This window comes from Paroedura picta, chromosome 2 (genome assembly GCF_049243985.1).
Source record: "Paroedura picta isolate Pp20150507F chromosome 2, Ppicta_v3.0, whole genome shotgun sequence".
Taxonomy (NCBI): Eukaryota; Metazoa; Chordata; class Lepidosauria; order Squamata; family Gekkonidae; genus Paroedura; species Paroedura picta.
In genome coordinates this window covers 66472638-66488360 of record NC_135370.1, presented here as the reverse complement: position 1 = coordinate 66488360, position 15723 = coordinate 66472638, and the positions used below count along the sequence as shown (strand labels likewise).

Here is a 15723-nt window from a genome sequence, read left to right as displayed (position 1 = left end):
ATGCCAGTTTTTGCCAGATTGAGCCTTTTGTCAGATGCATGGCCCATTATCCTAAAATGGCAGAGGTAAGAGATGGCAGCTTTAGAGAGAAGTATGTATTTCTAGGTTTTTTAAATGGGGGCTTGCTAATCATTACTGAAACCATTGTTCTGTTATCAGGAGCAATGGGAGAACAGGGGAACTCAGTGTTCTCATCACCCTTGTGCTGGTTGAGATGCTGTGCCTCATGACCATTTGCCTTGTAGTCCAGCATAGGTCTCTTCTAAACAATAAAAACATTTGCAACAGTGGATCTGTTTTGAAATCCACAAGATATTCATTGATGCAGACATACATGCATATACTAATAGATTTCCTGGAAAGGCTATCATGGCCAAGTGAAAGTGATCAGGATTATATTTTCCTTCATTTTGCAAGCAAGAGGTTAGGAAATGCCTTGGGTCTGCCTGTGTGTATTACTACAAGAGCCTAAATGTGATCTTGGACTCCTTACTGGAGGCCCAGATCACAAATGCTGCCTGTAACGCTTTTGAGATCTCCACCAGATGTGGCCTTACTTGTCGGCTTCTCAACTAACTACTGTGTTCCATGCAGGGATAAGCTTGTAGCTGATTCAGAAACTTCTACTGATCCAGAATGCAGCTGCCCTGGTCCTTACAGATAGAACATATTCAACTAGTGCTCTCCCAGGTGCACTGGCTCCAGATTGAAGACCAAATGACGTTCAAGGTGTTGGTTCTTACCTTTAAGGCCCTTTGTACCTGCTGGACAGCTTCCTTCAGAGAAACTTGCGGGAGAGCACACAAAATATGCCCAAGATCCCTGCCCCAGAAAAGTCAAACTGGCCTCAACCAGAGCCACGGCTTTTAATTTTATTTATTCATTTTTGAACTTATGTATATCCTACCACTCGAGAGACACTCATGGCAGCTTTCAATTATAGAATCTCATAGACTACTAAAACCCCTATAAAACTCCCAACAAATCCCACAAGATTGGTAGCCAAATACCCCCTACCTCCCAAGCAGACCAACCTAGGGATGGGGTGTATAAATGCCCAGCCTGAGGAGGGACCACGTTGATCTTGGCCCTGGCCTCAACCCATGACCTGGTGGATGAGTTCCATTTTGCAGGCCCTGCAGAACTGTGATTTCCAGCCCTGTCACCAGCCTAGTAGAACACTCTGTTGAGCGAGATCAGGACCTTGCAGGATCTAAAACCATTCCAATGGTTGAAGCCTATAGAGCAACATCAATGGCTGACTTCCCTATGTACATAAATGATAACCATCAGTACACCTATACCATTTCTACACCATGTATTTGGCCTGACTCACCGTGTTTTGCGGATCAGGCCAAATTCCTGCTGCTGCAGAACTTCGGCACTGGTCCAGGGCTGTCCCAGGCCTGGCCTGACTCAGGCCCACATTTTCCCCATGGCAAGGGAACACCGATAAATTCATATTCCCTTTCTTGCCAGGTGTCAGTGGGACTGATGTTGGGCTGGACCATGCATCTGTGGAAGAATTGGGCCATCCTGTCCCAGCTCCTCCCCACCCATAGTCAAGTACGGCATCCTGGAGCGGGGGGGGGGGGATGCTCTAGGTGGCTCTGCTGCACTGCACAGTGCAGTGGAGCCACCTAGGGCATTTATTTTTGTTTTAAGAACTTGGTATCACATTGTGCAATACCACTTCCTTAAAAATTAAAGGGCCTATGCCACTCTGGCTACCACGTGGGAACACACATTCAGGGCAGACGGTGTGCAGCAGACCAAATGCTCTCCCATGCAGAGTTGGGAACAGGCAGGGCAGCCTGCCCCATGCCAATAATCAGGTGGCAGTGCAGCATATCTCTCGTATGGTTAATAAAATTGCAGTACTTTACCCTTATCCTTACCCTCCTGTAATGAAGGTGATGAGTTCCTATGATTTTAATGTAAATTTGATTTCAAGGTTTAAAATGTTTTAACTTCTGTTTTATTGTTTGATATATTGTAAGCCACCCGGCACCCTTGGGGAGGGGCAGCATATAAATTGGATAGACGGATAAATCAATAAATACATGAATGAAGGAATGAAGGAATGAATGAATGAATGAATGAATGAGAAAGACATCAATCTGAATGCCTTTTCCCATGATGGAACTACACACTAGATCAGGCTGGGTGTGAGTTAATATTTTAATATATTTTTAAAATTTGTTAAACATTTATTGGGTGATATGATCATATATGGTCATGTTGACTCTCCCTGCCCTCCTAGTATCACTAATGATGGGCCTGAAGGGGATGGAAAGGTGCTGGAAAGGTGCTAGATCAGCGTATACACAACTATGCTTCTCAACCATATTCTGTGCATTAATTAATTAATTCATTCATTCATAATTAAATTTATAGTCTGCCTTCATCCTTGGACTCAAGGTAGATTTCATAATACCGATCAAACCCCCAATCCTTTAAAAACCACATATCTCAAGATGGCAGAAAAGCCCTCCAATCACCCTGCAGTCATCCACAAAGGAGTTCGCCTGATGATCCACAAAGCCTGATAGCTTGGGAGGGGCCCACTTAAAAGATTCAGCCTCAACCAAAGACTTGGTGGAAGAGGCCCTGCAGAACTTTGACTGCTCCATCAGGGCCCTCAGCTCTCCCACTCATGCCACTTCTGGGGTTTTTTGAAGCCTGAAGAATGTTTCAGGGGTTTCTCAACAGTAAAAAAGGCAGGTTATACAGCCCTGTGTGCTATTAGAAATTGTATTGCCAATCCCTTTCCTCTTCTCACACCTGTTTCCATAATTATCCTGCTGTGGACATCATATTGTAACATCAAAATATTGCCTTACATCCAAATAGCTGTCAACTTAGACCTATGCAAGTTTCTGTTTTCCTTTGCCAATGCATCAGTAGGTCAGTTCCTTCCCTTCTTGTCCTGTTCTTTTACATATCAGACAAGGAGCTCACTCAGGAATCTTATCTTGCTTACCTTATGGCAAGACGAGCTTTCAGATCCGTTTTGATGGTGTTTCTAGTTCTACATCTTATTACTTACTTAGGAGAGTTAGTCAGTGTCTCTTATTTGGGGGTCTCAATGTTCTTTAAGACAATTCCTAATTGTTTAGAAACTCATACTCAGATGCTAACCCTCTCGATCTTTTTATGGTTTGTTTGTTGTGGTTTCTACCACTAACCACTGAAGATGGCAAAGTTGTCTTTTTTTTTTAACCACTGATGGTAAGAAGTCTTAGTTATGCTAATTCTTGTGTTTTCCCTCAGCTAGAATAACACCCTTTGACTGGAGATGGGGATGGCTGGGGTGGAAAGAGTAAAGGTAGTTTAAGTTCAAATCATATGGATTCTTAATATTATACTGGTGTACATGATTAAAAAGACAGTGTCTGGAAATACATATTATTAAAATACATGTATTTAATTAGAAAATTCTGTTCTTTCCTGCGTCTGTCCTATATAGCCTCTAGTTAACCATTGTTTCCAGTAATTGTATGCAAGAAAAACTTTGAACGTCAGATATTACTTTTTTAAAAATCCTGTCAAAACTTGAAATCACTTGTGATTCCTAGGAACTATACCAATTCATTTTTAATAAAATATGCTGACCAGAAATTTGTTACCTTGGCTCTGGGTACAAAAGGCAACTTTGAATTTACACAAGTAAAAATACATTTATTCTTGGCATAGAATCAACCCTCAAGTATCAGAAGTTAAAAGCTTTAGTGTTGCTTTTGTGGATGTGAACCCTTTCTGTTAATAATTACAAACATTTTCAAAAGGAACTTGGTAAGAAATTAAACAGATCTTTATTGTTGTTGTTTTTAATTATTTTTTGGAACAGGATAAAAGATCCTCCATGAAACCAATTTTTGCATCTTTAAAAGATGAAATAATTGAACTGCCTTTTTTTGTTTTGGTTTTAAGGACCGAGAAGCTGGAATATGTGTATCTAAGATGGAAACATCCACCTCAAATGCTGCTGGGAAAAAAGAAGCGAAAAGCACTCTTCTGGAGGGCAATGGCTTTACTGACACAGGGAAGAAAATGGCTCCTTTAGCAGCAGCAGCAGCAGTGGCACAAGGAGGTATACTTTCTTTCCCACACTTTGAAAACCACAGGGGTTCTTTTTCACTAGCTTGTTACAAGTTAATATGAAGAAAGGCAGATGTCCATGTGAGAATAATATGTTAGGTTTATTGGGGCTCTTGGTCTCAGAAAGTGAGAGGAAATGAAGGCTGACAGTTTGCAAATTACCGGGCCATCACAGAATGGTTATTTAAACTAGGCAACTTGTGACTCAGAACTGAATTTCAGGGGCCATTCTGCACATTCTTTGTAGCAGGAGTGTGGCAAATTGAAATCGCTAAAAAGATGTGGTTATGCACAACATCGTAGACAATCTGCCACACTCCTGAAACCGATCCGCAAAAAGCGCTTCGTTGTAGTGCTTTCAGGGAAATCCCAAAAAGTGGATTCACCCTCCGGAAAGCGCTACACTCTTGCAACCAATCTGCAACACTAGCGGAAAAGTTCTGTGCATTACCATTGTTGCGGTTTCTGCAAAGTCCCTCCCCCTGGCTCTTTCCTCTGATCTTCCGGTGAAGCAATCGCCATTTTTTTCTCTCGGAGCGAGCGGAGATCAATGCACCGGCGAGCCTTCGTTTACCCAGCGAGGCTTCCCCGGCTGCAGTCCCTCCCCAGAGCTGTTTTAAGTCACCAAGCACCACACAGCCCTGTTTGCTGGTTTATTTTTCACTTTATTTTTGGCCGAAAATCGTGCCCGTGCGGGGGGTGTGTGTGGATTTTTTTTTCACCCGGGTGTAGCAATGATGAAATGATGGCGTGGCAACAATGAAACCTGCTAGCTAGATGGGTCTCTCCATTGCAACGAATCAACGCAGATTTGTTGCAACGTGTTTTTTTTTTTTTAAACCTTCCTTAAAGGGAAAGGGGCTGTTTGGGAGCATGATAGCGGCCGCCCATTGGCTGCTTGACGGCCAGGGGCGGGACACAGCTCAGCAATATCGCTTCCTGGCTAGCGATTTTTGCCGAGACCGGAAACCTGTGGGAAACGATAGAAACGCAACTGGATTCCACTACAAAGGCAGGTCTGCATAACGAAAAATTCCACTATTTAAAATGGCGTTTTTTCGTTCCGCAGCCAATTTGCAACATAGATCCTGGTGCGGAATGGCCCCAGGAAAAGGAAATAATTTATCCAGCTATTTGATACTAGTGTGACTTTGGCCTTCAACGCAACTCCACAGATAGTTTTGAGGATCACTTCTTGCTATTAACTAGTTGTAGGAGGGGAGGAGGAGGAGGAGGAGGAGGAGGAAGGTTACAGTTCCTGGGGAAACAAAGTGAGGCTCTTCTTGAAACACAAATTCTGTGTTCCAACAAAACTGCATAATTTACTTAGCTTGTGTGACTTCAGAATTTGGTTTTCAGAGCTGGGACCCTGAAAATGAGGAGTATGTAGACTTTGAGTATGTAGACTTTGAGATAATAGCTGTGTAAAGAAAGAGGGAAACAGACTGTGTGCCTCCATTCTTATTACTTCCAGTCCTGTTCCTGATCACAAAAATCTGCAGTTGTTACCCACATCAGAGGTCCTCTATTGATCATAATGATTGTTTTTTATGGTTACTGAAAATATCTGCACTGAATACAGAGCTTGCAAACCTCTGAAAGTATCTGGCGAAAAATGAGTCATCTGAAGGGATTTAGGTTTTTTTTTAACCAAGAGACAATTATGGCTGGTAAAAATGGGACTTAACAAACCACAGTGACCCAAGAAGATAAAAGACGTTTTGTTCTCTTTCAAAATGTATATAGGCCATTGTTAGCTTTTGGTAGAAACTTTGTGTATTGCATTGCTGTGTTGAACACAAATGAGCCTGCCTTATATTGAGTCAGGCCACTGGTGTATCAAAGTGATTATTTTCTACTTTGATTGGCAATGGCTCTCCAGGTTCTCAGGGAGAGTACTAAACATCACCTATTGCCTGATTCTTTTAATGGGAGATGATTTAAATTAAATCTGGGACTTTCAGCATGGAAAGCCAATGTTCTACCACTGAGCCATGGCCCCATCGCATTTGACTTCTTTTCGGGTAGCTTCCAAAATGTAAAATCATTTTGTAGAGTTCTCTGCCTATAGTGATATCAGAATTTGCAATGCATCCAGTTGGTGCTGGGCATCTAAAAGTCTAAAGATGGTTCCTATGAATTTCAATTGTTTGTTGCTCAATTATTGCCTAAAATGTGGCACGAACTCCTAAACAGATGAAACTGCATCTTAGGAATTTAAAAATATGTTTACATTCCTGTATGTGGAAAGCAAAGATAAATGCTTAAAGCATTCCCCTAACTCTCCTCTTGGGCAGAGTGGGGAAGTCAAGTTGTTTTTAGGTGTATTAGAATCAGTTGAATCCCATATCTATAGTAAGCTTACTGAGAACTTGTTGGTATTTTCTACTGTATGACCAAAAAAAAAAAAAATCACATGACTGGTACTTATGGTGTGAAGATATCAGCCAATTCCTTGTTTTTTGTACGGTAAAGAATGACCACTCACAGCTGGAAATGAAGGGGCAAATTAGCTGGGATTTGACCAATGGAATGTGACAAGTGGCACCCTCAACTGTATAAACCTCTTTGCCTGCTTTGTGGCCTTTCTAGAAAAGGTTTCTTAATCTTGAGTGCATTCTACTTCATAACATATCCTGTCCTCCATTTTTAAAAAATGGTTCAAACTCCCATATCATCAGAATATAAAAATGTAGGCAATTTTAAAATATTTGTGTGTGTGTTTGCTTGCTTTAGCTGCCATTACTTAGGTAACGTGGCTTTACTTGTGTCTCCGTCACTGTCTGTTTGTGAACAGGAGAAAATTTTCCCCTTTTTATACGTAAAGAATGAGTTGTATGTGTGTGATGCATGCAAGTGGTAGCAAAGCCCTGAGCCTATCAAATTTGAACCAACTGAGGTCATTGGGTCTTGTACATAAAACTTGATTGGCAAAAAAACCCTGCATTACTCAAAAACACATAATTTCTGGTTATATGATTGGGGTTTTCCTGGAAGTGACATCACATACTTGTCAACAGCAATTGTGAAAATACTTGAAGTTTGGTTGGATAACACTACCACAGTTTGACTTACATTGACTTTTTATGTAGTGTGCCAACTAAAACGAATTGCCAAAATTGTTAATATAAAGAATTACATGTATTTTTCTTTTTCTTTGCCTTTTAAAGGACTCATATATTCCATTTGGTCTCAGAGAGTTCCTAGAATGCCAGTAGTGCATCCGATACCGACTGAACTCACCAAAACATTCTATACAGACTCCTTAAGGTCATGGCCTGAGATATCTTTTTCTCCCCTCCCTACTTCTTAAAATCCAAGTGAAGGGTACTGGAGAACTTGAATAATGCACACTATTTGGTTCTTTATAATAATATCATATTACGGTACATGACTTTTGTGATTGAAATTACTAATAGTTCCATTAGTTCATTTATTAAGATATTTATTAACCACTTTTGTCCTCAATAGGGACTAGGGATACCAGCCTCCAGGTGGGACCTGGGGATCTCCTGGAATTACAGATCATGTCCAGACTACAGAGATCAGTTCTCCTGGAGAAAATGGTTGCTTTGGAGGATGAATCTATGACAGGGGTGCTGGCAGGGGCTCACAGGACTTGTAGTCCATGGGCACTTGGAGAGCCACAGTTTGGCCACCCCTGTTCTATAGCATTGTACCCCATTCAGATCTGTGTCCTCTTCAGGCTCCATCCCCCGCCCCAACCTGGATTTGGCAACTGTATTCCCTCATTCTTTGCTGGTGGCCAGGGAGGACCTGGCACCTCTAATAGCGATTTAAGCAACTTACAATACAGTTCTCCCTTCCTATGTGTTATTGTCTGTTCAAGAGCATCCATGTATTTTTATGATCTTATCTGTACGTATTGGAGGTGAAAGGAGACAGGGCTTGCTGGAGCAGCTGGCCTTGCAATGTCCTGCATACAGCATACTTCAGCCCTGCCCATGCCGAGCACCATGGTGGAAAATGAAGAAAGAAGGAATGACATTGGCTGTCTAGTAAAGTACTGTTCACAGTCAACAGTGGGTCTGTGTGCTGTCCAAGTGGTAGGCCCGTTGAAGCTGACCTTGCTGAAGGAGCAAGCAGCACAGCCATCCCAGTGGGAGTGCGTGAGGGAAGAACAGCGACCGAGTATACCAACACCAACTGGCTGAGGGGAGATGGAGCAGCCTTTTAGCGGACTGGTAGAGGGCGAGACCAGAGGCCAGCCTGGCTAGTCACACCCACTTGGCAATAGTTCCTGTCAAGAGGGTATCAGGAAAGAGAAGGGGCAGGCATACCCCAAAGAGTATGCCTCATAAAGGCCAGGGATTCAGGCCTGGGAGGACATGTTATTCCTCCTGGCATCTGTTTGGTTCTTATGTCACTATTTGAGTTTTTCTTTATTCCATTTACCCTGAAACAAAGCAGAAGCTCAAATTAAGCTAATGGCAGTAACTGATGAAAAACTAATAATTGTACAGCTATGGGCATTTGGAATCCTAGGCCTCACTTTTCTTGATATGTATTAGCTTTAAGAGATGAACAATTACTTTTATGTGAGTCCCAGTAACAGCAGATTATCTACTGTGGAAGGAGTGAGTTACAGACTCATTTAATTTTTTTTTAAAGTGAGATTGAACAATGATGTTGGAAGGATTGTGATAAAAGCATCATGTAACGAAATGTAAAGAATCATATTCTGGGAAGATAATGGTAACCAACTCTTATGGTAACCAATGCTCGTTGCTAACAACAGCAGAAAAGCGTTTAATTTTCAAAGATATTCTTGAACTCTAAACATACTGTGGCCTTGGCAATCAAGAGACTCTGGGCAGTTCACACACACAGTTTTCCTTCTATACAAGAAGTTGTGACTGCTCTCAAACCAACATGTGGAAATTAGCCAAATTAATCAACTCTTTAAATTTAGAAAGCTATCTGTACCTCATACATGTGAACAGTAGCCCAATCTCCCTGTACTAATGTGCTCACTATGTATGATCCTGAGGTAATGCCCAACTCAACTCAGTAATTATTTATTCTAACAGCTAACCAATGCCAATTGGAAGGAGTTGTAGGGGACAGAGATATGTAAATAGCGTTGCCAGGTCTGCTGACACTGCCAGTGGGGGATGGGGGGCACTTTCTGAGAGCAGGGAGGAATGACATGACATGCTGACATCACCCAGAAATTACATCAGAGACTTGGGGGGGGGGAATGCTGTGGTTTGGGGTCAATACTGTATGGCAGAATTAGCTTCTGATTTTTTTTTTACCCCAAAACCACCATCACCACCACCAATCCTATGTGCTGATGTCACTTCTGGGTGAGGGCAACACATTGAAGTGTTCTGGTTTTGGACGACTTGGGGGGGGGCAAGGTGCAACTGGAAAGTGGGGGATCCCCATCCCAACCATGGGACCTGGCAATCCTAGATGTAAAATAGATACCAACACAAACCCCTCAGTTATGTCATCATGTCAACATGACACTCTAGGATTCTTCCAAAACTTTGTGACATTATACATGTTCCCCAAAAGGCTATATGTAAAGTACTGGAATATTTAACAGAATGTTTTGTTTTGTGTGTGATAATTTCGACAAGATTTAGATTGCCAATATATAATGACATATTTTTATTTCACAGCCCTTGGTCAATATTACAGACTGCCAATGTTTGATAGTTGTTGGCTTTGAGCTTTCATATTTGAAGTCTGACAAAATCAAAGTTATATAGAGATGCCAAATCTAAGTCATTCGCATTTTGGGGAAAAATCATATTTGAAATGCAATTTGAAATATTTCATTTAAAACTGGCCAAACTAGAAAATTTGAAGAATGTATTTGTTTCAGTTCTAAATCAAAGTGCCAAGTACCTTTCTGTTCACACAGTTCATGAAACACCACTTTGAACCCCACAGTCCTACACACCCCGCATGACACAAATACCATCTTGGTGAATTGATGGTGTTTATGTTGGCAGCATTTTTTTTCCTGATGTCTGGCTCTGTCAAGACTAATTTTAGCATTTCTAAAGCTGGGTAAAAATATTGCCTCATTACTTTGATGTCAGAGCATGGTTTACTATTAGTGTATTCTGGGGTTTATCATTTTAGTCATGTTTAACACGGCTACAGGAGGCATGCACTATTAAATCTGGCTTATTTTACATTCCTGTCCAGGATTATTTATTTGGAACAATTTCCTCTCTATCAAAAGACACGGCTAATGCTGAGTTTTAATGTGTTATTTACACACAAAATAACCTATTTACAACTTGGTATCTGCCGGAGGGAGAATGAATGGGCTGGTGCTTTCTCCATTCTGTTCTATCGGAGTTTAACAATCTGGATTGCTAATAGAACCATTTATCATGTGGTGGTAATTTATTTTATGTTAGTTGCATAGGTCTCACTGCCTCTGATCTATGGAAATACTTGGTGTATAATGAAGTCCAACAAGTCATTTGGTGTAAACATGAGAAAGCCAGGCTTGGAGCCAGTGAAACCAGCCTGTACTCCTTTTCAGTAGGCAATATTTCTTGGAAATTAATGCTTCGGTTGATTAAATAAAACCCATCACCTTCCATATGTGCTTTATGTACAGCATGGCTAGAATAGCATCTCAGAGTGCATTTATGCAATAATAAGAGTTCTGTTTTCAGTGAGGATCAATAAACAGATTTTGGTGTCATACATGAGGTCAAGAAGACATTTTACCCCTTGTCAGATTGATAAAGGATCTTGTGGGGCTTTTATTTTGCCTTATAGCCTCTGGATTTGTTGTCTATCCTACATCTTTGTCGTACCCAACACATGATACCAATAAAGATGACCATATTACAACACATTTTACCACACCTCTGCAAGTGAGCTGTGGTAAAGTCTTCCATACTCTTGGCAGTATAATACAGCTGACCAAGCCTCAACTGAATGAGATCATTTTTCTGCAGAGTAGTTTCAGAGGGTAGCTGTATTGGTCTGCAGTAGAAGAAATAGATTCAAGTCCAGTGGCAGCTGAGGGTTTCTTGATGGCTTTGGAAGGGTTTCCCGATGGGTGAGGTGATACGACCATATATAGTCATGTCAACCTGCTCCCCCCTCCCCAAATGGCCAATGATGGGTCTGGAGGGGGTGGGAAAGAGAGAGGCCTCAGGTGGCCATGTACACAGCTATGCTTCCCAACCATATTCTACATGATCATACTCCTTCTGTGGGTTCTTGAAGCCTGAAGAATGTTTCAGGGGATTCTCATCAGTAAACAAGTTGAGTAAGGCCGTTACAGCCCAACAACATAACCTGTAAGTCTGCACATTTAGAAAAAGTTGGTTATGGCAGAAATGCTTCCTTATATGTAGCTGCTCTGCTATGTGTTATCTCATTAAGAAACCCCTAAAGTTTCTGAGATAATTTAAGAGTTTATAGGAACTCTTACAGACTGTTGGATTAATATTTTTAGAAGTATTTGCATATAGAAATCTAAATGTGTGTGTCTAAGAAAGAGATGATTAGCTATGTTGTATTCTACTCCTCTGTTTCTATGACATGTTTGTTTATGTTTATTATTAATTATTATTATAGTCTACCTGGTTGCTTAAGGCAGCCTATTGATATTAATTAAAAGCAAGTAACTTAAGAAAACTAATCAATCAAAATTCAAAAGCCAGCAAGATTCCCACTTACATACTAGAATGTGGTTAAAAGCCCAAACAGATTTTTAGACAAAAATCAACAGATGTTCATAAAGTTCTGTTGTTTTTCCTCCAATATTTCCTTAACAGAATGAAGTCACTAGATCTATGATGCATTGTTTTCCTAATGAAAATAGCAAAAACTCCACAAGGAAAAAAAATTACAGGCACTTATATGCTTGCCATATAACAATGAAAAAGCTGCTTTTGGGGGAGGGGGGGAGCAAGAGTGCAAAAATTTAAATAGCATCTCTCTGACCTAGCCAGTATCCCCTTCCTCTATAAATAATAATTCCAGTGGGTCCATCCTGTTAAAAAAGGGGAAAAATCCTACAGAGCTACACATAATATAAAGTTATGTCCTTAGAAATACCAGAAAGGCGAACATTGCTAGAGAGAAACTACTCTCTGTCCAGGTACTCTTTGTAAGCAACACAAATAGAATCATCTCTAGAAAGGTCATGAAGCTGAAGTCTTAACTGTATGCATAGGAAAGAAAAGGTGGAGGGAAAGGAAAATACTAGAAGACCACAGAAAAACAAACCAATGAGAAATGTCAACTGTGTCCGCCTTAGAATTAAAGGAATAAGAAAATAGAAACTGCCAATTAAGTCATCTAACCTAGCCTTCTTTGCTGGCCAGTGACTCCTCCAGAGGCTTGTCTGCTGGTTTTTCCAGCAAAAGGAAGTGTAAGAGATACTTAGAGACTGCTAACTGCTCTTAACCTGTCATCTGAAGGAAGTCTGAGAAACTGTGGCTTGGTTCCTATAACACTGTTCTTCTTCGCATTCAAATGAGTAGCCGTGTTGGTCTGAAGTAGCACAATAAAATCAGAGCCCAATAGCACCTTTAAGACCAACAAAGATTTATTCAAGGCATGAGCTTTCGAGTGTTTCTATCAGTTTCGAAGAGTGCTTGCACTCAAGCTCAGGCCTTGAATAAATCTTTGTTGGTCTTAAAGGTGCTACTGGGCTCTGATTTTATTGTGCTTCTTTGCATTTGTCTTCCAGCTGCTGCAGAAACTCCTCTGCTTTGGTGCTTGCTGCCCCTGCCACTAGCATGAGTGCAAGCACTCCTTGAAAAACTGACCTTGTGCACCCAAAGTGCTAACAGCAAGGAAAGTGAGCCCTGAACAGAGGGAAGCTTCTGCAGCAGCTGGAGAAAAACTCAAGGGGAATAATGCTTTATAATCCAGGCCCATAAACAAAGTGAAGCTCCTTTCCAAATAGCTAAAAGAATCCCTCTTAATCTGTGCTTTTTTTCTGGGATTTGAACAAGAATCTGATATGTAGGGATGAGTTATTCTTGTCCTGCTTGAATAGTAAAATCAGTGGGTTCTCTGGGTTTGCTCCACTTCTATAATTAGATTACTAAAACCACCTGTAGTTGTTCAGAGCATATTCATGGGAGCTTCCCAATTTCTAGAACTTTAACACTGATTCCACATAGTTTATGACAAGGAAAGTAAGGTTGATGGGAGCCTCCGTGGGCCCCTGGATAGATTCCTCCCCCTCCCACTTATGACCCTGATCCAAACTGTGTCTACTTTTGTAATTTTATATTTGCGCACATACAAGTCTATGTACCAATATAGGATAGACTTTGTACATCTGATGGACTGTAATTTAGAAAAGCTTCATATGAAAATTAATCTGTAGTAAGTAAATAAGAAATTTACCTTTACTTAACATAAAAGCAGGGGCAAACCAGGCTATGTGGCAGGGCTGGATGAGAAGTACTGGGCTCATAAGGATTGATTTTGCTGACATACTTTGTAAAAAAATTGTGTCATATAGGTAAAGGTAAAGGTATCCCCTGTGCAAGCACTGTGCAACCAGTGTGCACAGTGTGCAATCCACTGTGCAACCAGTGTGACGCCCTCTAGCGTTTTCATGGCAGACTCTACGGGGTGGTTTGCCAGTGCCTTCCCCAGTCATTACCGTTTACCCCCCAGCAAGCTGGGTACTCATTTTACCCACCTCGGAAGGATGGAAGGCTGAGTCAACCTTGAGCCAGCTGCTGGGATTGAACTCCCAACCTCATGGGCAGAGCTTTCAGACTGCATGTCTGCTGCCTTACCAGTGCCAAAACTGACACTACTGCAGATCAGCTTCACACATTACAAAGGGATATTAGATGTCTCAGCAGTACGTGACTGATTTAAAATATAATTAAATCTAATTAAGGGGGAAAGAAATGGTTCTCATGAGCATCCTTTTATTAGTGTTATAGGTTATAGGGAAATATTATCTTCCAACAATGAGCAGGAATTGAAATCAAGACTGAAAATGGGAGGGTAGGGGTGGAATTAGAAGTGAGGAGAGAGCATAAAAGGAAAAGAAGAAAGTGAAGTAGGAGAAAAGTGTAGGCAAGTGGAATTTAAAAGGAAAGCTTTTATTTTGTACAACACTGACATGGAAGATTTGGTTGAACAGACAAAATTATAGAACTAGGTGGAAGAAAAAGAAGACAACTGATGGAAACAGCGACCTTGCTAGGTGGCTACAGCCTGGCAATAACTGTTATAGTTATGAACTGTTGTGTCTGGTCTTGCCTTGCTCCAGTGCTGGATGGTTGATGGGTTTAAGCAAGATATACAAGTGTTTGCCTCTTTGTAGTAAACTCTGCAGACTGGCACTGCCAGCAGAAAGCAGAGAATTATTGTTTTTGCCTTCTTTGTTCTCCAGTGCTGCAACCCAGAACTGCATTAGAAGTTGAATAAATCCATATGCATTTCGAATACAGCATGACTCCAGATTTTGTAGCCCTCCAGCTGGGTTGGCCCTGGGAGTTTTGTCCCCTTACCACCACCATCCCCTTGGTGGCCCTGAAGGGAAGGAAGAAATAACTTCGAGACTGGCACTACTGCAATTCAGCTTCACACGTTACAAAAATTATTGCTGCCATAGCAATTGAGCCCTGGGCTGAAAGACAGTCACAGCTCTCTGTGACACTATGCACTCTACATGTATTGTGCCATAGATAAGCGTGGTTTTCACACATTACAATGAACATCATTGCTACATGAAGATCATAGGTCACTAATATCTGTAACTTGAAGAGCCATGATTCCGTCCATACTCCACATGGATAAGTATTATACTAAAATGAAATACTCATACCAAAGCAAAGTCTGAATAAGGTTGAAAATGTATATTTCTTCAAGATTTGAAAAATCTCCCGTAGGGACTTGTTGAGCTTTCCCTTTCTTATTTAAAGTCTACATAAAGTTAAAAATAGCCCAAGTTGAAGGAAGGCTGCTAATGTAAGATAAATAATTACATTACAAAACAGTCTAGAAAGAGAGGTTGTGTAAATCACTTTTAAAAGAGAACAAGCTCCAGATAAAATCCATTCTTTTATCATACAGATTAAGTCTTTCCCTTTGACTCTAAATAATTGATAGGGCTTGGCAGAGTGTTCCACAGCTGCCTTTGTAGTGCAGTGGGACTGCTCTCAGGGTCAAGCAAGTGGCAAAGAAAAATGCTCTTAAAAATGCTGTGCATCCATTTCTGACATCTAGAAATGGGACTTGTATTCCCTGCCTTTCCTAAAGAACGGCTATTATGCCTTGAAAAGACAGCAGAGTACTTAAGGGGAGTGAATGTTAGGATACATTGTGTTACTCTGTTCATGGTTGATTGCAGACCTTGCAAGTGTTCTAGGGTATATTTGGTTGTTTGTGCAGTGGGCTGAATTTTTGTGTCATTTATTGAGATCTGTGGGTTTGAAAAAAATAATAATTATCCCACTTAAGCTTGTTAGAATTCCAGGTAAGAAAAATAGATACTCACTGCCAGCCTAGTACACTTTAGGATTTCTTCAAGTTACCACATTCTCCACCAGTTTTGAAACTGGCCAGATTGGGTGGGCATGGACCCTAACAGTGTTGCCTTAAAAACTTAAAAAGTGATCCCTTAAAACAGTG

General features: G+C 41.0%; 1 protein-coding gene across 4 annotated transcripts in view; it reads left to right on the top strand.

The window, feature by feature from the left end:
• Positions 1-15723, top strand: part of GLI2 (GLI family zinc finger 2) — a 248677-nt gene that overhangs the window by 51112 nt on the left and 181842 nt on the right. For all 4 annotated transcript variants that reach the window (XM_077320547.1, XM_077320546.1, XM_077320544.1 and 1 more), the window contains exon 2: positions 3934-4093. In XM_077320547.1, coding sequence (XP_077176662.1) covers positions 3964-4093 — 130 coding nt within the window. In that variant the 5' untranslated portion in view covers positions 3934-3963. The remainder of the gene's footprint in view (positions 1-3933; positions 4094-15723) is intronic.